Source organism: Arvicanthis niloticus, chromosome 10, assembly GCF_011762505.2.
Source record: "Arvicanthis niloticus isolate mArvNil1 chromosome 10, mArvNil1.pat.X, whole genome shotgun sequence".
NCBI lineage: Eukaryota > Metazoa > Chordata > Mammalia > Rodentia > Muridae > Arvicanthis > Arvicanthis niloticus.
In genome coordinates this window covers 60,637,803-60,659,760 of record NC_047667.1, presented here as the reverse complement: position 1 = coordinate 60,659,760, position 21,958 = coordinate 60,637,803, and the positions used below count along the sequence as shown (strand labels likewise).

At 42.6% G+C, this 21,958-nt stretch overlaps 1 protein-coding gene across 5 annotated transcripts in view; it reads right to left on the bottom strand.

Annotated features, from left to right (window-relative positions):
• The window catches only part of Gpatch2 (G-patch domain containing 2), a 142,869-nt gene that overhangs the window by 37,428 nt on the left and 83,483 nt on the right, over positions 1-21,958 (bottom strand). For 4 of the 5 annotated variants that reach the window (XR_013112957.1, XM_034513357.2, XM_034513360.2 and 1 more), the window contains 2 exons: positions 16,206-16,273; positions 36-75 (listed from right to left, as the gene is read on the bottom strand). Coding sequence is in view for 4 of the 5 variants with exons in the window: in XM_034513357.2 (XP_034369248.1) it covers positions 36-75; positions 16,206-16,273 (108 nt within the window). In the remaining variant the exon portion in view is untranslated. The remainder of the gene's footprint in view (positions 1-35; positions 76-16,205; positions 16,274-21,958) is intronic. The other variant, XM_076941584.1, reaches the window with a different exon arrangement.

Sequence of the window (21,958 nt, the reverse complement as noted above, 5' to 3'; positions counted from 1 at the left end):
AGCAGACAGACACATTGAAGGAGATGGTCCCTTACCTGGCCGTGCTCTGTCCTAGCCCCAGGGCTAAACCAGTGGCTGTGGAGAGAAGAAGAGTTGTGAGCTGGCCCCTCCCCAGAAGCACTTGCTCTCCAATGAACAGTCAGCATATGTTTTAAGGAATTTGTTCACACCAGCAACAGAATCTTAAATATGCTTTATTTTAATGGATATTTCATGTAATTCTAGACTTACACCAATTTTGACAGGAATGTAAGAGTGCTCATAACCCAGTAATTTTCAATTTAATAAGCAAACGGAGTTAGAATTACATTTCCATTTAATTATGTTAACATAAACTGCTGGGACTGTGTTCATTTTACAAATCAATTCTGGTTATAAAATCTACAAATGCTATCATTTGCCACAACTTAATTATAGCATCATTATGCCAAATTATGACTTTTGATTATTGGAGTTATTTAAAAAGAGTTGAAAATACAAGAATATCCTATATGGCAGCTCTGCACTCAAGACAAAAAAAAAAAAAAAAAAAAAAAATATCAGTTGTGAATCCCAGACCACCCACTTAGTACTTTGGATCCATTCCTTTCCCTGCTAAGCAATCACAGTAGTGAGTTAGAACAAGTTCCACAGCCCTGAAGCCACAGTTGCTGCACAGCCAAATCTTGTTCTGCCACCAAGCCCAGCCCTCCTTCCCCAGAGCCTTCATAGGTTCTCAGTACATTTGTCCCTGGGAGTGCTTATCAGCTACACACCTAGTGCTCCAGCAGCTCGGCAAATATGTAGGAGTGGAAACTGAAGACGCTGAAAACACAACTACAACGAATCCTAGTGACTGTAAGTGCCTTGAGTATTCTGAGAACAGCATCTTCATAGACTGCAGTCTCTTTATAGAGTCTGGGCCAGCCAGGTGGGAGTGAGCAGCCTCCACAGGAGTCGGCTTGTCTACTTCTCCTCTAGCGTTTCTCCAGGTCATGGCTCCTGATGTTCCCTGGCAGGCCAGAACCCACACTGCCACCATGAGAAGGGACACTTCATTGGTGTTAGTGTGCTAACACTGGATCAGCTACCAGCTGGAAGCAAACTTTCAATGAGAGCTCCACTGACAGCTTGAGCCAAGATCTCTTTTCTGCTGTGGATTGTTTTAAAGCACAGTATTTAAACATCAAATGCACACCCGAGTGGATCATTTCCTAACAGGATTAAAGCCGCAGTCCTTTGTGCCATCTCTCCCAGCTCCAAAGTCAGGCTGGAGAAACAGCGTTTGGTCTTTTCCTTTTCACAGCCATGCCACGATTTATAAGAGCATGGCATAGTGGTGGCGTGTCAATGATTTTATGTTAATGACCGAGTTCCCGTTAGGATAGATTTACTCTTCCCTGGCTCCTGATGCTCTCTGCTTTAGCCTGAGAGCGACTTAAGGGGAAGATGTCCTATCACTACTATGTGACAGGCAGCTTCCTGCCACCACACGTCTTCCATTCTTCCCCAGCTGGTGTTGGCCTGGCTTCTCTGCTGTGTTTTTCTGCTTTCCCTTTAGCCTCCTTTAAATAAAGAGTCACACTTTGTCATCATCAGTGGTAAAGGTGGGGGGTCCACTATCCAATGCCTACCCTATTTTAAATGTTCAGCTTTTCTACAGAATTTTGAGAGGCATGCGACGGTTTTCTGTGGTGTCTGTTGAATCTACACCCCTACTCTCTGCCGATTCAGTTGCTGCACTTGGGTCTGGAACCTGGCTGAAGCCTCATCGATGCCCTCTCCCTCAACACTTTTCTATTTTCTGCCTTCCTTCATAGGATTTGGGTAAGGAGAGTCAAAGTAAGTTTTCCAAGAGGCAAAAATCGTAAGAGGCAGTTTGACCCCGGAAGTTACCCTGAAATAAGTTTTAAGAACTTTCTGTGGAATTTAGAGCACAGGGCAATGTAACTTAGCAGGTTCTGGAAGGGCCACTGAGGGACTCCGGAAAAGTTCCCAGAGTTGGGGAGGGAGGGCCTGAGATTACAATACACAGGTGGGAAAGGAGGAGGATGTGAACAGGTGCACTGGCTAAGAGGAGGGGAGGGGAGGAAACCGTGTAGACAGAGAGACTGGTGATGGACTCGGACAGGATAGGACCGAATGAAGCACAGGAGCCAGTGTCAACAGTAGACAAAGACGTGTACTTCCTCTCACAAGCAAAACTGTATGAAAGGGGTGAAGGGAGGCGTGAGTAGCCAAGTCCATCTGAATGAGTTAATGAACAAAGGCTGTGAATAAGGAGAGAGAGCTGGAGAACAGCAGAACACCAAAATTCTAGAGGCCAGGAATTCCGGGGACTTTTGCTGCAGAGGAACCAGGGAAGTGCTTTTGGACCTGAGTAGCACTCCAGTGAAACTCACTGGGGTCAAGTGGGGAGCAAACCTGTCCAAGTGCTGGCTAGAACAGTTCATGCAAATCTCTCTGTAGTGTCCTTGGTCTCAGGAGCACCCCATCAACCAGACAGTTAGGGTTTAATTCCCAAACTCTCAGAGCTAGATGCTTTGCAAACAAAGAAACAGGCTCAAAGAGATGAAGTCATTTTCCACATATTCCCAAGTAAGCAACAGTTGGAATCAAAGGCCAGTGCTGATTCTACAGCCATGCTCTTCCAGTCATAGCGCCTGCGGCCATTGACAGACGTGCAGCAGCTCAGAGCCAGAGAACGAAGGATCCAAGTGTCCAAGTGTCCCATGAACAAGGGTAGGTATGGAAGGAAGACACTTTACTGGGGTATTGGTGTGGCCGGGAGAGGGTAGCCTCTATGTGCACTGCTGCACAAACACCCTGGCAGACTTACAGGCTTCTTCTTCTACAGTGTCAGCACCTTTGCTCACACCTCTCTCCTTATAGGGTATTTACTTAAGGTAGTAAGGGGAACTGGAGTTCCTTGAGAGGGGGACAGTGTTTAAGAGCAACAGTCACGTCCTTCCAGTCTGCGCCCAAGCACTGAGCAGATGCTCCCTGGTAGCTCTGCCCCCAATCTCACAGAACCCAGAGGATGCTGGCCTCCCAGGAGCTCTAACCCAGGCAGTATCTTAGGTAAGGAAACAGCAACACCCACCCCAAACAGGGAGTAACTGGGACCCACCAGGACCCAGGAAGTCACTCCTGACTTGGAGCACTGGTTCCTTCCTATCTGTGCCTGAGCACTGAGCAGATCTTGGGCCCCAGCTCTAACCCCAGTAGTAACACCCACCCCACACAGTTCTGATACAACCAAGATAACAGGAAAAACAGGCTCCAGTCAGAGACAGGGCAGGTAGCACTAAGAAGATACAGATGGCAAAAGGCAAGTGCAAGAACATAAGCTTCAGCAACCCAGGGTACTTGGCATCATTAGAAACTAGTACTCCCACACTAGAAAGTCCTGAATTCCCCATATTGTGGGGCGCCGACAGAAGGCGGCTATCATCCTTTCAGCCATCTTGAGCCATATACCCTGATAAGAGATTTGATTATAACAGCCTACAACAGCTGAGCACACTCTGATAACATCTTGTCTTAGATACCCAGGATCTTCCCTTGGGTGTGTGAGACTTAAAGGTGTGTGACTTAAGGGCGTGACTTAGACATCAGATTTAGAGACAAGACCTAAGGGCATGATTAAAGGCATGACTTAGAGGCGTGGCTTAGAAGTGAGACATACAAAAGGCGAGAGGCAGACAGAAGAGAGTAACAGATTATTAGGCACTCAGAGGTACAACTTGGAACTAGGAATTAGGTTAGAGAGTACAACTTAGAGTACAATTTGGAGTTGAGGAAGAAGACACTTGGGCTAGAGAACTCAGAAGAAGAATTATTAGTTATTAGGCACTTGGCACTTGGAGAAAGAACTTGGAACTTGGAGGCACTAGGGACTAGGAACTAGGGACTAGAAACTAAAGACTTGGGACTTGGAGAGAAGAAGAGAGACTGAAGAATAAACGGGATTGAATCACACTCTGTTTGGTCTCCATTCTTCACATCCCTCCTCACTCTCTCTCTTGCTGAACCCCGACCCGCAGACCGGAGCAACTTGGGGCAGTGCAGGCTCTAACAGTTTAGCCCCCAAGGCTTTTGGCAGTGCTGGTTTCAATGCTGACAGAGTGGCCCATGCCATTTTGGCCCCCAAACGTAGGGCAGCTCGGGCCGCAACACTATATCACTAGGAAAGCAAGATTCAGATTTAAAATCATTTTTAATGATGATGATAGAGGATTTTAAGAAGGACATAAATAACACTCTCAAAGAAATTGAGGAGAACACAGGTAGACAGGTAGAAGCCCTTAAAGAGGAAACACAAAAATCCCTTAAAGAATTACAAGAGAACACAACCAAACAGGTGAAGGAATTGAACAAAACTATCCAGGACATAAAAATGGAAGTAGAAACAATAAAGAAATCATAAAGGGAGACTACCCTGGAGATAGAAAACCTGGGAAAGAGATCAGGAGTCATAGACACAAGCATCACCAACAAAATACAAGAGATAGAAGAGAGAATCTCATGTGCAGAAGATACTATAGAAAATATTGACACAACTGTCAAAGAAAATGCAAAATGCAAAAAGTTCTTAACACAAAATATCCAAGAAATCCAGGATACAATGAGGAGACCAAACCTAAGGATAATAAGTATAGATGAGAGTGAAGATTCTCAACTTAAAGGGCCAATAAATATCTTCAACAAAATTATAGAAGAAAACTTCCCTAATCTAAAGAACAAGATGCCCATAAACATACAAGAAGCCTATAGAACACCAAATAGACTAGACCAGAAAAGAAATACCTCCCATCAAATATTCCCATTGGTGGTTGAATAATCAAACCACCAAGTACACAAAACAAAGAAAGAATATTAAATGCAGTAAGGGAAAAAGGCCAAGTAACATATAAAGGCAGACCTATCAGAATTACACCAGACTTCTCACCAGAGACTATAAAAGCGAGAAGATCCTGGACAGATGTCATACAGACCCTAAGAGAACACAAATGCCAGCCCAGGCTACTATATCTAGCAAAACTCTCAATTACCATAGGTGGAGAAACCAAGATATTCTTCAACAAAATCAAATTTACACAATATCTTTTCACAAACCCAGCATTACAAAGGATAATAGTGGGAAAGCTTCAATACAAGGAGGGAAATTATATCCTAGAAAGAGCAAGAAAGTAATCCTCTTCCAAAAAATCCAAAAGAAGATAGCCACACAAAGATAATTCCACCTCTAATAACAAAAATAACAGGAAGCAACAATCACTGTTCCTTAATATCTCTTAACATCAATGAACTCAATTTCCCAATAAAAAGACATAGGCCAATGGACTGGATATGTAAACAGGACCCAGCATTTTGCTGCATACAGGAAACCCACCTCAGTGACAAAGACAGACTCTACCTTAGAGTAAAAGGCTGGAAAACACTTTTTCAAGCAAATGGTCCTATGAAACAAGTTGGAGTAGCCATTCTAAAATCTCCAGCCCAAGAACACAAAGGGAGGAACTGATGGCTCCACCTGTATAGGTAGTTGAGGGTGGCCTTGCCAGGCATCAGGGGAAGTGGACAGCCTTGGTGCCTGAAAGTTTGGATTCCCTAGTGTTGGGGAATTTGAGAGCAGGTAGGAAGAAATGGGAGGATGGTGGAAGCACACTTCATAGAAACTCCCAGAATTATATGGATTAGACATGACAGAGGCAGGCCGAAAGAAGACTAGATTTTAGAATCCAAACAAAAAATTATATTGATACTAAAATTTGTTTTGAGAATTGTATAGTGCAAAATACACAGCCTTGGTGTATCTACTCATCAAGCAAGCTGAGCAGACCTGCTCTAACCTCTGATGTCCTGGAATTCCAGCTGGATGCAGTGAAGACACAAACGTCAGAGGCTTATCAATTTACTCCCCCCCCTCCCGCTTCTAATATCTCAATGCCCATAATCAGCTTGAAGAAGTTAATGAAGAGTCGGCGCCCCTATTCCCTGGGCTTAGGGACTGAGGTGGATAATACTGGGCTGTTTTTCTAGGAAAAAGTAGTGGTTTTGTTGGAACAGGGAGGATTAGCTAGGATTTATTGCAGCCATAATTTATTGGTAGAAATATGTATAGTTGTTATTAAGATAAAGTTATAATTTCTTAAATGGTACAAAATTTACTTTGATTTCAAATTTAAGGTTTTCATTGGTATGAGCTTCTTATTGATATAAAAGTGAGATTAATATTGTTACTCTCATAGGCACTGTGCCTGTATAACACATTTAGGAATACAAGGCTTAGACCCAGTCCTTCTTTAACTTTTCTAACTGATTTGAGATGGTTAGCTTGCGAATTAAGGGCCTATAGCAAATTCATGGCTCTGAGTTTATTGTTAGGGTGTTTTCCATATTTATATTAGAAATAGCTGAGAGGAGTTAACAGGCAACAGTCCAGATTACCTTACATGAATAGTTGGTTTTCAAAACGTCAGAAGTCTACAGAATTGACATTACAAACATTTTTGTATTAATGTTCATTTTGATTAGAGACCTGTCTGCTCCTGACAGCTTCCTATCTTGGATTCTAAGAAGAATTTGAGCATGTTTGGAGTTACTTCAGTTGTGGTGAGACAGCACTAGGCAAGAATTGCCTCTTTACATCTACAGACAAAATACTGTCCAGAAAAGGACACACTTGCAGAATAGTCAACCGATTATATCTGCCAAGACAGAGTAACCAGCCCTTAATAATTCTGCATCACTAGGTCTGTCATATGATCCTGGGCCAGAAGGCAGAAGAACAGATGCTCCAAAGTTTTGTAGTAGAGGAAGTGTCCAGGTGTTCAGAGGTCTCTATAAATTGGCTAAGTTTTAGAAGCTATGCTTTGTGCTTCCCACAATTATAGTTAACTCAGTCATTCTGTATTTCTGACGGGTTGAAACTTATAGTCTCATAGCTACTCCCGGCTATTTACTTAGAGAGAAAAGATCTGAGAGGATGGTTTTCAGCTGACATTCATTCTAAAGCCAAGAAAACAGCCATGTTCAGAACTAAGTCTTTTAGTTAGGAGAGATGACAGAGGTTCTGGTTAGTCAAAAAAATGATGTACTGGGTATTAGGTGTATCTTGTACCTTACTGACACACATTGGTATACTTATGCTCTAACTGTATTTTGAGGGAAAAGTTTTATTTTAACAGGGTGATATGTAGGAGGAGCTAAGGTGGAAGGAGGAAGGAGAGGAAGAGGAGAAGTAAGGAGAGGAGGAGCTAGGTGATGAGAGAGAGAGGAGAGGGGGACCTGGAGGTGGATGTTCACGTGTCTCCACCAGTCAAAGATAGTTGATATATCTAGGCTGGGTATTGGGTTACACTTCTGATTGTATGGGCATCTTGTTATTGAGCATTACCAAACTTATAAAGCCTTTGATTAACATTTAAAAAAATGTATAAAAGCAAAAAGGAAAAGGGGGGATACGATAGGGGTTTTCTAGGGAGGGGAAATGGGGAAAGGGGATGGCATCTGAAATGTAAATAAAATATCCAATAAAACAAGATAACCGAGAGAGAGAGAGAGAGAGAGAGAGAGAGAGAGAGAGAGAGAGAGAGAGACAGTCACAGCAATGGCAAGCCTGAAAATGTGGAAGAATCAATTATGAGAAGCAGCAGCCATGCACTGCTGGGTCTAAAGAGCACTGACTGCTTGAGCCTCACCCTGGCCGGGCACTTCTCAACACAGTGCTATCACATCTCCACTGCTCCCAGGCCCACAGGCCCACAAGGCTGGCATGTACTGGGGTAGCAACTGAACCCAGAACATCTCATTCTGGGTCCTGTGTTCTTAGGCACCCTCCCCCCACCTTTATCTCCTCCAGTTTAGTATCCCAAGCTTTGATAAAGGAATGGCTAGGATCATGTTTCTGTGTTGTTTCTCTCCTTTTTGTGACCACAGAACCTAGAATAATGAGGGAATGATTTTAATAACACTGTCATAAAAAATGCCAGAGCTGGGAAGATGACTCAGTTGTAAATCTGAGAAGGCAACATTAAACATTGGCTTGAAATTCAGCAATGAGGAGGCTTAGAATGGAGCGCTCTGGGGCTTACTGGCCATCATCCAACTTAACAACTTAACAGAGTAGGAAAGCTTCAGGCTCAGTACACACACACACACACACACACACACAGAGAGAGAGAGAGAGAGAGAGAGAGAGAGAGAGAGACAGAGAGAGAGAGAGAGAGAGAGAGAGAGAGAGAGACAGAGAGAAACAGAGAGAGACAGAGAGACAGAGACAGAAAGAGACACAGAGAGGGAGACCAAAATAAGAGATAAAATGGGTAGTAGTGTCCTTCAGATGTGAGTGAAGCTTACTTATATGGCGGGCAGTACCCTGAAGCAGACTGCACTTGCAGTGATGTCTATGTACATGGATTTGTACTCTAGTCAGGATTTCACAGCAAACTCACAGATGACTAACCTGTAGAATAGAAAGGCTAAGACCGAGGCTGGCAAGTCCTCTCAAGGTAGAAGAGCTGATGTGATCTCTAGGCTCAGTTCTCCCCGTGGGATACAGACATAGATTGGGAAGATGTAGAAACAGAGCCTATCATGCCAGCTGGATTCTGCTGGGGGAAGAAGCATGACCCCCAATGCTTCCCGCCCCCTGCACCCCCTCCTTTTGGAGACATCTTTCAAGCAGAGTGGTCTTATACTACAGAACGGAAGGGATATTGTGTTTCGGGATATTGTGTTTCTGTAGATGCTGAGTAGCACATAATTCCTTCCCATGCTTCCATGATCCCCTCTCTAACCAAGGAGCCAACAGCAGGCAGCAGCAGTGTATTGGATTTCACACGTAGTCAACCAACATCACTCCTGGGCAAGAAGACAGAGCCAACCCCAAGGGTTTTGAGTGAAAACTCCAAAAATGTACTTTTATATACAGATTTTTAGAAATAGATTTTTTTCTTTCTGGACAAAAAGCAGTATTTTTTTTTTTTTTTTTAAATTATGTGTGTGTGTGTCTGTGTGTGTGTTTGTATGTGTGTGTTTGTATGTGTGTGTAATGCAATCTGAATATATGCTGTTCAGTATAGTAGCCATATAGTAGTCAGATCTACCTATTTAAATTTAAAGGAACATTACATACTTGGTTCCTCTGTTTAACAGTCACATTGCAGGCTTAAAGGCATGTGTGGTTTTAGGGACCACCACTATGTTCATTTCAGTGTACATGTACAATATACTACTGCATGCGATTTACTGGATAGCACTAGTCTTAATGGGATATCAGGAAAATTTAAATTAACACTGAAAACATTATACAGTCATCTACCATGAACATGTTCTTTTTGAAGCGCAGGTCTTTTCTTGATGAAATCTGTAACTATAAAGTACACTACAGAAGGGGAGAGCCAGGTGTGGTGGTGCACGCCTGTAACCACAGCACTCAGGAGACCAAGATGAGAGAGTCCTGAGCATCAACCTAGTTGATGCAAGAATTATCAAAAAGATAAAAAGGAGAGAAAAGCAGAAACATGGCAAACTCCTAGCTCAGATATAGGATTAAAGAAAGATAGTCTAGCATCAAGAACCCATTTGGCTAAGAACTTAAATCTTTGTAGCTACCTTAAACAGCAGTAAAAAACAAGACTAAAACAAAACAAAACAAAACAAAACAACAACCTAAGAATGGGGCTGACGTGTCAGGACAGAAACTGAGAGAGCCCAATACTATCAAAAGCAGAAATCAAACAGCAGACGAAAAGTCCAGTAGCTTCCCACTACTCATAAAGAAAGACTCTAACTGTGTCCCAGGCCTGGCCTGCCACCTTCTCCAGTCTCACATGTGACAATCTGCCTTCATGGTGTTTCATACGTCTTAGAATTGCTCCAGATTCTGGAATGCAGAACATGCTTGAAATGTTCTTCCCACTCTCAATTCATGTACATCATAGATCAGTTGTTATAGTTCAATGTCCAGACAAAATGTAAGAGCTGGAGCCTTCAGCTCAGTATATAACACACATATCCTATCATTCAATTGCATGTGCGTGTGCCTACCCACTGACCACTGCCTGCTACCCACTACTGATAGGTAAAGTCTGTGAGTAGACAGCACAAGGACCATGTGTGTCTTGTTCTCTGCTATGTGCCTAGGGCAGCCCTCATAGGTTCGCTGGGATGAGTGTAGAAGAACATGACTTAAAATGGCGGGCAGGCAGGGCTTCATCAACCCCAACTGCCACATTTGTGTTTTATGAAAATATTCCTCCTTCATTAATTTTTTTCTATGATATAAAACACAAACTATAAAGTTATAAACAGAAAGCTCTTTAAATGCTTCATTTACTTTATTAAAATGCTAATGAAAATTCAGAAAGTTTAGCTTGATATGTCTGATAAAAAGAAAAGCCCAAGTTTGAATACAGGCTCTGGGGCACCTCTCAGGTAGCTTCTGGCAAAGTTATCCATTTGGAGTCTATGTTTCTTCCTTATCAACAAAACTAACATTGAAGGCTGGCAAGATGGCTCAGCAAGTCATAGGAAAGCTTGACTCTAAGTTCAACCTCTGGAACCAACAACATAGGGGTAGAGAGAAATGATTCTACAAAGTTGTCCTCTGACCTCCATGTGTGGATCACATGCATATTCTCTCTCTCTCTCTCTCTCTCTCTCTCTCTCTCTCTCTCTCTCTCTCAAATATAAGTAAAAATAAAGATCTTTCTCAGGACTTGGAGGCTTAACCATAAATTCTAATCTCCCATACAGAAAGCATTTGAAATCAATATTAATGTCCTTTCCCCTGCAGAACACTGTGGGCTACAGTAACATGTGTAGTTTCATTCTCAAGCTTTGGGACCCTCAATGTCCACAGAAGAATTAATATGACTTCGGCTCCCTACAGAATTCCCACAGGGCTTGCATGTCACAAAACATATCAGAGACACTAAAGATATTTGTTTCCTAATTGATTTCTGGTCAAGCAGAGTTACAGTGTGTGTCTCTGGGAAAGTCAAATCACCTATAAAACGGAGAAAGAACACCTGCTTTGGTAATTCAGAGAATAAAGACATTAAAATGACACATTGAAAAGTGTTCTGAGAAGGAAAACCTGTAAGGTGCAAACTGCCAATGTGCTTTCTAGCATCTAGAGACAGCACAGCGCTCTGTAAACACCTTATGTGAGGAGGCGACCTCGCTTACTCCATAACTAAAACAGAGATGCGTCAGCTCACAACTCACACCATGGCGACCATGATTAATAAGAGATGGAGCGGATGCAGCATATTGTATATACCTCAACCTAGAGTTTAAGCCCTTTTCCCCACAATGTAATAAATACTAAACTTAAAAGTGAAAAAGTATTCCCAGTGAACATAACCTTTAATCCAGTCAAATCTTGCTTAAAGCAAGCTTGATATTTACACAAAAGATAAAATAAGTGAATATTTGCTTTATGAAGGAATTCATCACAGGACTGTAATGAGTTATCTGTGGGCATTTTTAAAAAATTCATTCTATGTATAGCTTTTAAAGTAGTTATATTTTATATAAAAAGAGAAACAGAATAGGAATATCAATTTAAGAATCAATTAATAAATCACATTTATCTCTTTAAAGTTAAGTTAATGCCTGGGCTTTCAATATGATAATATTTTCCAGGGAATAATTACTAAATAGTTTTTTTCCCAGTTAGCACAGCACAAAACAAACTTAAACTGATCACATTTCATAACTATGATACTCTTTTTTCAGTGTGTGGTCCACATGTCTACAGGAGCCGTGTTATAAGGCGTGTAGCAATGCTGCCATCAGCAAATAATAATCTGTATTTGTTTTTATAACAAAAATCATATTGAAATGTTACTGCATAGTATTTACTTAGTTGGTTATTTGGCTACAGAAGTAATGGGTGGCGAGTACGGGCCATGAGTGCTCGACCACGGAGCTGCAGCCCAACCCTTACCTACACTTTACCTGACTGGCATCCACTCTCCTCCTCAGTGGAGAGCGTTCACTATGGAATACCCTACTGCTATGGTTCTCTGAACCCTAAAACCACCTCTCCCTGCTCCAGCTGGAGGCTCCCGCGCTTTCCCAGATGTTTATACACAGCCTGGCACAGACAGAGCACTGGGAGCTGCAGTCCCCGACTGCCTACATTCAACACCCAAAGTCCCTTCATGCTCTATAGAGCCGGCACAGTGACTGACTCTAGTCACTCAACTCTATTGACCTGTGACATTTGACCATGGTCAAATCGTATCATCCCATGCTTGTGTGAGTGGTGTCCGAATATGTATGTGCATGCTTTGAAGGGTATGGAAACAAGTCGTGCAGGTCCTCACACCTTCCCTCACTGAGCCACCTCCCCAGCCCACAACTGAAACTGCTTTAAGTATTTTTCTATAAGACAGTTTTGGAGATATGATAAAGTTAAAAACCAAACCAAAACTAAATGACCACAACAAAACCCAAGTCTCACTTGGCCTTGTAATCCTCGTGTGTTAGCCTTTCTCAGTGTAAAGGTTAGTCATGTGGAGCCAGGCCTAGAGAGGAGTCATCGATAGAATCAACACAGTAGGCTAGCTGGCTTCCTGCTTCCCTACAGGTCCCTAAGTTGTAAGGTAGACACAGAGAAGAGCCACCCACGCACTTCCTGTGTTCTTGTCACAGCATCTGGAAGGACTGTCTCAAGAACTAAGTCAGATAACTGGCCACAAAGTAACTTCTAGCTGGGTGACATTCCAGACACAAAGTCCTGTTGTCTTTTAACCCTCAATATCATGAAAAAGAAATCCAAGATTCCAGCATTCTGCTCAACAACATTAGACTAGAAAATCAAGTTTGGGAAGAGGCAGAGGATGGAGAGCTCTCCCCAGCATGTACTGAGCTTCCCAAGCCTAGCTGCCATGGAGCTATGAAACCACTCAGCAGAGCAACTCCCACAGAGACGATGAACATGTGTGGACAAAACCTCTAGCAGGTTTTCAACTTGGCCCTGCTGGTTAGCTTGCACCACCACAAGATGAAACTCTTTAGAGGATAGACCAGGAAGGACCAGCGAGGAAGCAGCAGCAAAAACAAGAGAACCCACTGAGTATGTGAGGACAGGCCAAGCATCAACCACATGGCCACCAACAGTTGATGCGTTCTCCTGCCTCTGCCATGGAGAAATGTGCGGCTACAAGTCTGCAGCAGTCTTAAGAGCAAGCTGCTCCTACAAGGCAGAGTCCTCTCTCAGGAATGGTGGTCAAACTGCACATGCATGTTCTGGCATGCTGAGCACTGGGAATGGCATTCCCAAGTGGAAATCATCTTCTGTTGAGACGGCCTGCCTTCTGCACAATTCTATACTACAGCTTTGGTCCATAAGCCACTTCACCAAGAGGCCAGAGTGAACTAACAATCCCTACTGTTCAGAGGCCCCAGATAGGAGTCTGAGAGAGATGAAGTAATCCACCCTAGGAAATCTGGTAGAGGCCTCCTCTGGGAAAGACTAGAGTACTCTGCATACTGTGTAAGCCTGGAAAGAACAGAGACGTAGATGGTGAAGCGATAGGCTGGGCATGACAATTCTATCAGTAGCTACTTACTGGAGAACATCTTCTTAGGTTTATGGTTACAAGTAGCTCTGAGCTGAACTAGTTATTACAGCTCAGCTGAAACTGCTACATTTCTTCTTTCCTCATCTCCTTTAAGCCATGACAACTGGCATTCTGATTCTGTCCAATGGCCAGGAAGAGGTTCTTGCTGAAAGGTGAAACAGGAGCGCTGCTGGCACTATCCTCTTCAGAGCAGAAAGGAGAGGAGCACCAGAAGCACCATCTCAAAGACCAGAAGACAGTAACCATGAGGACATCAGAGAGAAGGACAAGGATGGCAATGTGCCTGGCAGAACTGTGTCCCTACAGACATGGGTCCTAATAGCTGATAGTAATCCAGAACAGCACCTTTTCCGGATATAGGCTCTCTACACAGACAAGTTAAAATGAGGTCAGTGAGGCAGGGCCTCAGTCCGGTGTGACACTGTGGAACATCTCATTTGCCTGCCTTGGTGCCTTATAAAGGAGAAATTCCGAGAAAGACCAGCACAAGAAAAATGCCACTGAAGGTAGGGTGGGAGAGGGACCAGCAGAGACTGCTTGTTAACTGTAAGAAGCAAGGAAACAACCAGGAAGTGCCTTCTCTCTCCCAGCTCCAGGAGACAGCTAACTGTACTGACAGCTTTGCTTCAGATCTGGGGTTTCCTGGCTAACTGTAAGTTTTGTATTTCAGCCATCTACTTTGTGGTGTTTTGTACAGCGCCTAGGATGGAATACAGAGTATAAAGGAGGCAGAGAAGCCGTCTGCCTTAGATGATACCCACGAGCTTTGCAAGCCAAGCTCCCTCTCTTTACTTATGTGAGAAAAGAAAACACAGGAAAAATCAATCTGAAGAAAAGAAAAACTAAAAACAAAACAACTGCAAATTATGTCGGTATAAATCTGTACCTACCACATGCTCACGTAAGTCTTTGCAAAGGAGTCAATCCCAGGTTACAGGGCAGGGGTGACATACAGGAGACACTGAGGGTATAGAAGCTGGCCTGATCTTTGTATGTGCTGAGAATGGAGAGGACCATGGAAAGCTTGAGATTGAAAGACCCACAAGGACTCTACAATGACATAAGGGACAATCAAAAAGGCAATGGGTAGGAAACGGGAATAAAGAGGTCAGAAGAGACAGACACTGGGAACAGGACTAGAGCCATGGCGAAGGCAGAGACTGGGCTTCTCAGTGGTAAAGCAGTGGCAGACTGCACACATGAGAATGGGAAGCTAATGTCTGCTACTCTTGGAGCATCTTAGCATACTGAGAACCCAGGACAGACATCCTGGGGTGGAGGAGACAGAGGGACACTGAGCATAAGCCCTGTCCATTTAGAAGCAACACTGCGGTCAGCATCCTGTTCTTTCTTACTCATTTCTCTACTTATCACAGATTGGAGACAGGGTCTCATGAAGCTGAGGCTGGCCTCAAGCCTGTTCTAGAGCTACACATGTCCTTTAACTCCTGATCCTTCTGCTCCCTCTTTCCATGTGCTGGCACGGGCACACTGCCATGTCCCATAGGCAGGTCAGTGTGCCCTAGTTTAAATCAAGACTTGGGGTCTCCAGATACTCAGTGACTGTATCTAAGGGCCTGTCCCATCAGGCGCGAGGCTGACACAGGAGTGCAGTGGCAGCAATAAGGAGAAGCATGTCTGCAGAGCGTTTACACTCTTCCTCTACAAAAGAAAATGATCTAAAATAGTTCTACATGTACTTGCCTCAGCTTCTGTAGTTCATCAAAGGAAAATTAATGTAAAAACTGTATATAACATTTGGCTGCAGTCCTGAGTTTTATTTATTTATTTTAAAGCTTTATCATATCAAGCAAGAAACCAAGGGAGATTCTGATATTAATTTGCTATGTCTGGACAATAGTTTGTTTTTTTATTTAGGATGCAGATTTTGTTTTTGTTTTAAAAGAAAACCGGTTTTTTTTTAAAAAAAAAAAAACAGATCTTAATTAGACTTATTTTTTTACAAAAAAATCTGATAATTAATTCATGAATGTCCACATCTCACAGGCCTCAATTTCAACCAACTTCAGATGGCAGAAGAGACTCATAACATCAAACTACCACACATAAGACAGAGTTTTGCAGTAAGACTATTTAGAATAAAGGTTACCATCAAGAAATCCTATCTCTAATTTATAGTAAGTCATATGAACTGTTTTTTTTTTTACCTACTGCACCATTTTTTGTTGCTAAAGCAAACATATTTTGGTTTCATTATAGGTCTTCACTGTGTAGGCAAAGGCTAGCCAGGCAGGCAGAAGCCAGAGTGGAGAGGCATCATGAAGATGGGTCAGTTGGCATTTACACTGGTACCATAGAAGGATTGGTGCACAGGCTTGCTATAGGCCAATGTCATGCAGATTTAAATGTTTTTAGACAGGGCCTAGATTCCTTTGAATAGGGCATGAACTTCAAACTCTATGGAAATAAAAAATGCAGTCACAAGTCCTTCTACTCTGTCATGGGCTCTACTGCAGTTGTTCTTACACTGTTACCCTCCGTGTGCCTTATTATGCTACTACAGTAGGCACAAATTAAAGTGTCCTAACTCACAAATAGTGATTAGTTTCCTAGAGAAACAGATGGATAACCCAAGCAAGCTACAGAAACATGAGCACTCACTCATGGTGATGGGCATCTGGAGAGAAGTGAACCATCCTCTTGTTACTGACAGGGCCAGGAGCAGACATCTGAAAACAAACGACAAAAAACAAGTCACAATGGCTTGCTGAAGACAATGCAAAGATGCATCCGTTTGAAGACATCTTTCTAAATGGAAGAAAGAACATTAATTTCAAATCCAAGGCAAAATGGCAAGGAGCAAAAGGCCTGGGAAGAAAGGTCCTTTGCGGGCCGCAGAGGTGCAGGGTGGTTCCAACCTGAGCCTCGTGCTCAGCACCCCTGAAACACCAAGTCCCAGGGAGTTTGATCCTTTTGGTCTAACAGAGTGAGCAAACTAGGTTTTTAAGGCGTGATCAGAGCACCTTGACAAGTGTACACTTTGTGCTTAAGACAGAGGAGTGACTTCACCATCCAGACACTGCCAAACTAGTGTGAAAGGTCAACCAGACCACTCCGGAGCAGATGCTGCTTCTGGGAAACCAGCTTTGTGGTAAGTTCCTAAACATAGACGCTTGCATTAAAACGTGCAAATCCAAGTGCATACAAGAACTTCCATCAAAAGAGCAGCGAAGGGCTCTTTTTTATATATTTCCACAAAGGAAGGAACTATCTTGGTATTTACATTGAGTGAAATATAATTTTAGCAAAAGGAACAGTATTTGCTCCTCAATGTCTATATAAATTAGAAATTCTATAAAGAAAACAGCAGGTGTTTTATCTAGGATGACAACTGTTTAGGTTTGTTATGAACTCCACAGAATCCTTGCTGTTCTTAAATGGAGCAAAAGGCAGCTATGAATGGATGAATCTGCCATTACCAATGACAGGGTATGAATGGACAGCTAAGGTCTCTGAGCCATGTTCCCTCATAATAAAAGTTATTCCTGTCTAATTACACGAGCCAATTTAACCATGACACAGTAAAACCAGCATGGCCTAAAAAAAGGAAAATTTGGGGGAAACTTTCCTCTTCCATCCCTTGAGTACCAAGCATCCACTCTGGCATTCCTATACAAGCAGGGCCAGCGTGGGGGGATGACAGTGATCCGTGCACAGAAGGAGCACACACACGTGAGCACTTGGCTCGGCTCCAGGGCCACATCCTGCATCCATCTTGGAGTGCGGTCTCATGTTGTTCCGGTAGGTATCCCTGGAACACAGTAATCCATTTTCTACACTGGGGCTGTGGGAAGCCGCCTGGGCCTGTGTCATGGTTTGTTAGACGTCCGTGATCATATTATCTCATGGCGGACCTGACACTTTTATTCAGTTTACGGTCTGGTCTATGTACAGGCAACTTATTTCCTTTGCCAGGGCTGCTGACAACCTTTTCCACACTATATTAATCTTGTTTACTGACTTTATCTTGGTACGAATATCAGAAAACTGAACTTTTTATCTCAGAGAAAAAATAAGCAGCATGTTGACAGAAGCAGGAGCTATTTTCAAGGCTAAAATTGCTTGTTTACCTGAAGCTACACTTATGCAAAAATATTTAAGTCTTGCTCTGGCTTGAAATACTTAATCTGAAATTTAATAGATGAAGAAATTTCACATATACCCATGTGATAAATGGCCTGATGAAAACAATGCAGGGAAATATAATAAAACAGAACTTATAACAAGTTTATAGCACAATACAAATGTAAGCTTTCAATCCAGTCAAAAATAATATTACTGGGTATTTCTCAGGAATCGGACACATGTCTAAAAACTACAAGCTCCCTTCAATTGCAGCATATAGTTCACAGACTTAAACAATCAAATGTAGACATTTAAATGACTTTACATGTGTCATGGCCTTGGAGACACACAAGTGACTGTCCTGCAGATCCTTTAAGTTACTTATATTTTGCTTTTAAAGATAGACAAAGTGGACACCTTTTAGCACTCCAAAAATGAGCTAAAGTGCCACTGCTGTGAAGTTGTAAAGGTCACACCTTAAGAGTTCAATGTCATACAAGAAGCCTTACCCAAGATCTGAGCCTGACATCTTCAATGAAGCACTCCTGCATGGGAAGCAGGCCTATCCTAAAGTCTCCAAGCATTTTAAACCATGCAAGCATTTAATATGACTGATTATTAGCACGATATACCGCGCATATCATGCTGACCTTAATTAACCCTTCAGAAACTTAAGAATTGTAAAAACTCATAGCAGGTCTACTGATTAATTCGGCATCTATAATATTTATAAAAATAAAATGAAATCAGTCTACAGAGGCGACGGACTGGTTAAAAGCACTTCTTGTCCTTGTCAAGGACCTGGGCTTTGTTCCCCAGCATTTATGTGGTGGCTCACAACCATCTCCAGCTCCAGAGGTCTGATGCCCTCTTCTGGTCTCTGCATATATCTGCTACACACACATACATACTTACGTTCACACATACATACAAAATAAAACAATTAGCCTCAAAGAATAAACTAAAAAGCTGGAGGTATTGGTCAGTGTGCAGCCCTCTCCAAAACAACACTAAACCATGAAACCAAAACTTTCCAAAATCAGAGCACAATGTTTTAGAAAGAAATCACAAACTATTGTAACTCGCACCTCTTTAACTAGGCAGATCAAATATTCAGATAGTTGGGGAGGTTTCAGCTTTGTTTGAGGCAGGGTCTTACTGTGTAGCCCTGGCTAGAGTGAAACTCCCTGTAGAACAGGACGGCTCTGAACTCTGAGACCCTTCTGCTTCTGCATCCCTAGGATTTGATGTATGCACCATCTGGACAGCAAGATAGTCAAGTTTATTAGTACCAAAAATTTTAGCTCACACAATTAGTAGAAAAGGTACTTTGAATTTTATATAGAAACAGTATCTGCATGACACAGAGTTCTTGGGGAGTTGTAGAACTGAGAGATCAACATTTATGTAATTGGTCAGTGTTAGTAACAGTGATCTCGGAAACCATATGGCATGCCCTAAGTCTTTAGGGTTCAGCTGCTAAACATTACTACATTGGCAGTGAGTGTACTTCTAAGTAAAGTATCTTTACTTACATTATTTTTGTTTCTACCAATCAAAACAAGACGGCACAACCAGAAACGGAGGGTTTCTATGTGATTTTTCTGCTGTCACTTCAGCTTTTGCTGCTATTGTTTGCAGCCACGTAGTTGACATCAGCAAACACTGTGGTAGTGAAAGATGAACATCTTAACCACACTTAAGAACAACTGCTGACAAAATGGAAGGGCAAGCAAATGACCCTGTGCAGAGCACCTAGCCCCTCAGTTTAGCAGAACGTGTGCAGCCAGGAACACCTAGCCCCTCAGATGAACAGAAAATGTGGAGCCAGGAACACCTAGCCCCTCAGTTTAACAGAAAATGTGGAACCAAGAACACATAGCCCCTCAGTTTAACAGAACACGTGAAGCCAGGAACACCTAGCCCCTCAGTTTAGCAGAACGTATGCAGCCAGGAACACCTAGCCCCTCAGATGAACAGAAAATGTGGAGCCAGGAACACCTAGCCCCTCAGTTTAACAGAAAATGTGGAACCAAGAACACATAGCCCCTCAGTTTAACAGAACACGTGAAGCCAGGAACACCTAGCCCCTCAGTTTATAGAACAGGTGCATCTAGGAACACCTAGTCCCTCAGTTTAACAGAACATGTGAAGCCAGGAACACCTAGCCCCTCACTCAGTTCTTGTTCTTCTCCATCATGACGTTTAACATGATGACTGGAGGTTTTCAGAGACTAGCAGCACCTGTTTTTCATTTTCCCAATACAACCTCCTGCAGGTTTCAGTTGACATATCTGTCCCTGAACCAGAAACTGAGCTGAGACACACTTGTGAGCCTGGGACAAGGCTGGCCAGTGTGGAGGGGCCACCGCGCTTAGAACTGGGGATGATTGCAGCTGCACCCTGACAGCAGCATGAAGACGCAGCAGCTCTGCTCTGTGCCTCCAGCCACCCTGGCCACCAGCCCTGTGCTCACTTTCCACCACAGCTGAGTGCCGTGCACACACTCTTCTGCCTCAGTGCCCGCACTGACGAACACTGACCATGGCAGGCTGCCATTCAAAAGAAGGCTTTTCAACTTGGCGAGCCTGGCTAGTCAAAGCCCTGGAGCCTCCAGGCTGGAGGGAGGCAAGGCCTGAACTGCCTGCCAGTTTGTCCACATACAAAAGTTTCCTCTTTTTTTCAGGATAATGATTAATTTGACAATATGGAGGAGAGAAGCAATCTTTTGCAGTCAAGCAGTCCTGAATCAATGTGTCCCCAAATACATGTGATAGATATTAAGGAAAATACCCCCCCCCAAAAGTTTCAAAATATGTCTTTAAATTCTGGGCATGGGAAGCAAGAGCAGGGTGTTGAGGGACAGGGGCAAAACGACAAGGAAACTGGTTCTGTGTGCAGGTCTCTGGAGTTATCTTCATCTTTTTAAAAGGCCGAGGAACTAATATTCTATAAAGCAGTCTGGCAAATGGTTATTACATTTACACCTTCAGACTTACTCCACGAGCACCTGAGGAGAGGGACCCGTGCCAGCACTGCCACTCTCAGAACTCTGCCAAGACAGACAGGGGTGAGTAAATAAAATACTTCACGACGCCACTCATGCTCACAATCACAGAAGGTAAGAAACACAGGCACACTTACTTTTAAAGTGACATTTGAAAAAAGTAAATATTTCTGTGGAACAACTTGCAAAACCCACAAAAATGTGCATGGGCTGATGAGGCCAGAGTGAGGGGGCGGCTGACTGAGGAGAGCTCAGGGTGGACAGTGCCTCCAGAAAAGTAGCTGGATGCTGTGTGACTTCTTTGAGATGAAGTCATCTGGGCACATTCTTGAGAAATACACATATCCTAATATATATATATATATATATATATATATATATATATATATACATACATACATATATATATGTGTGTGTGTGTATGTGTGTGTATAATGTATATGTGTATATGTATATACACATACTATATATACACACTATATATACATATATGTATATTAGATATATACATCTAAAATACACCAACATATGACTAAATATATGATGTAATGATTTCAAATCCCCATTGTACAGTTTCTCCCAGTTAATAATCTGTATAAACTGGAAATTTAAAATCACTAGCCTATTAGAATATTAATCGTCATTCATGTTTTGGTGTGATTGCTAACACTGTCTCTACATTATAATAGTGAGAATGCAGTGCTTCAACAGAAAGGTTGCACACATGCCTAACTAAGATGCACAGTGGCAACTGCCTTCATGCTAGTTCATAGTAATCTTTTTCTGAGTTACAATTTAAACTTTCCACAGCTCAAACTGACGCTCAACGGGGCGATAGAGACCGAGGTTCACTTTTCATCTAGTTTCAGCAAGCTATGAGTGGCCTCTACTGGCTGACCAGGGGCTTCCAAAATCCCTCATGTATATCTTGCCACATTCTGGTTTTCAAGGAGACAACACGAATTGATGTAAACTCTGTAATGACGCTGTACTCAAGAGCAGATGCAGATGGATCCAAGAAACGTCCACAGGACGAAACAGCACTTGAAGATTTCATGAAATCTGTGTGCTTAAATTATACTGAGAATTTACACATTCTTCCCAAACTGCAATTTATATGCCATAAATATGTACTTTCTTATTCAATCCAAATCAAAGCAATTCACATGTACTTTTAAAAATAAATGTTTTCTATGACTCATTTTTTTTTTTTAAAACATACACATACAGAAGAAACAAATATCTGCTCAAAATACTGTGCATAGTGAAGGCTGACAAAATT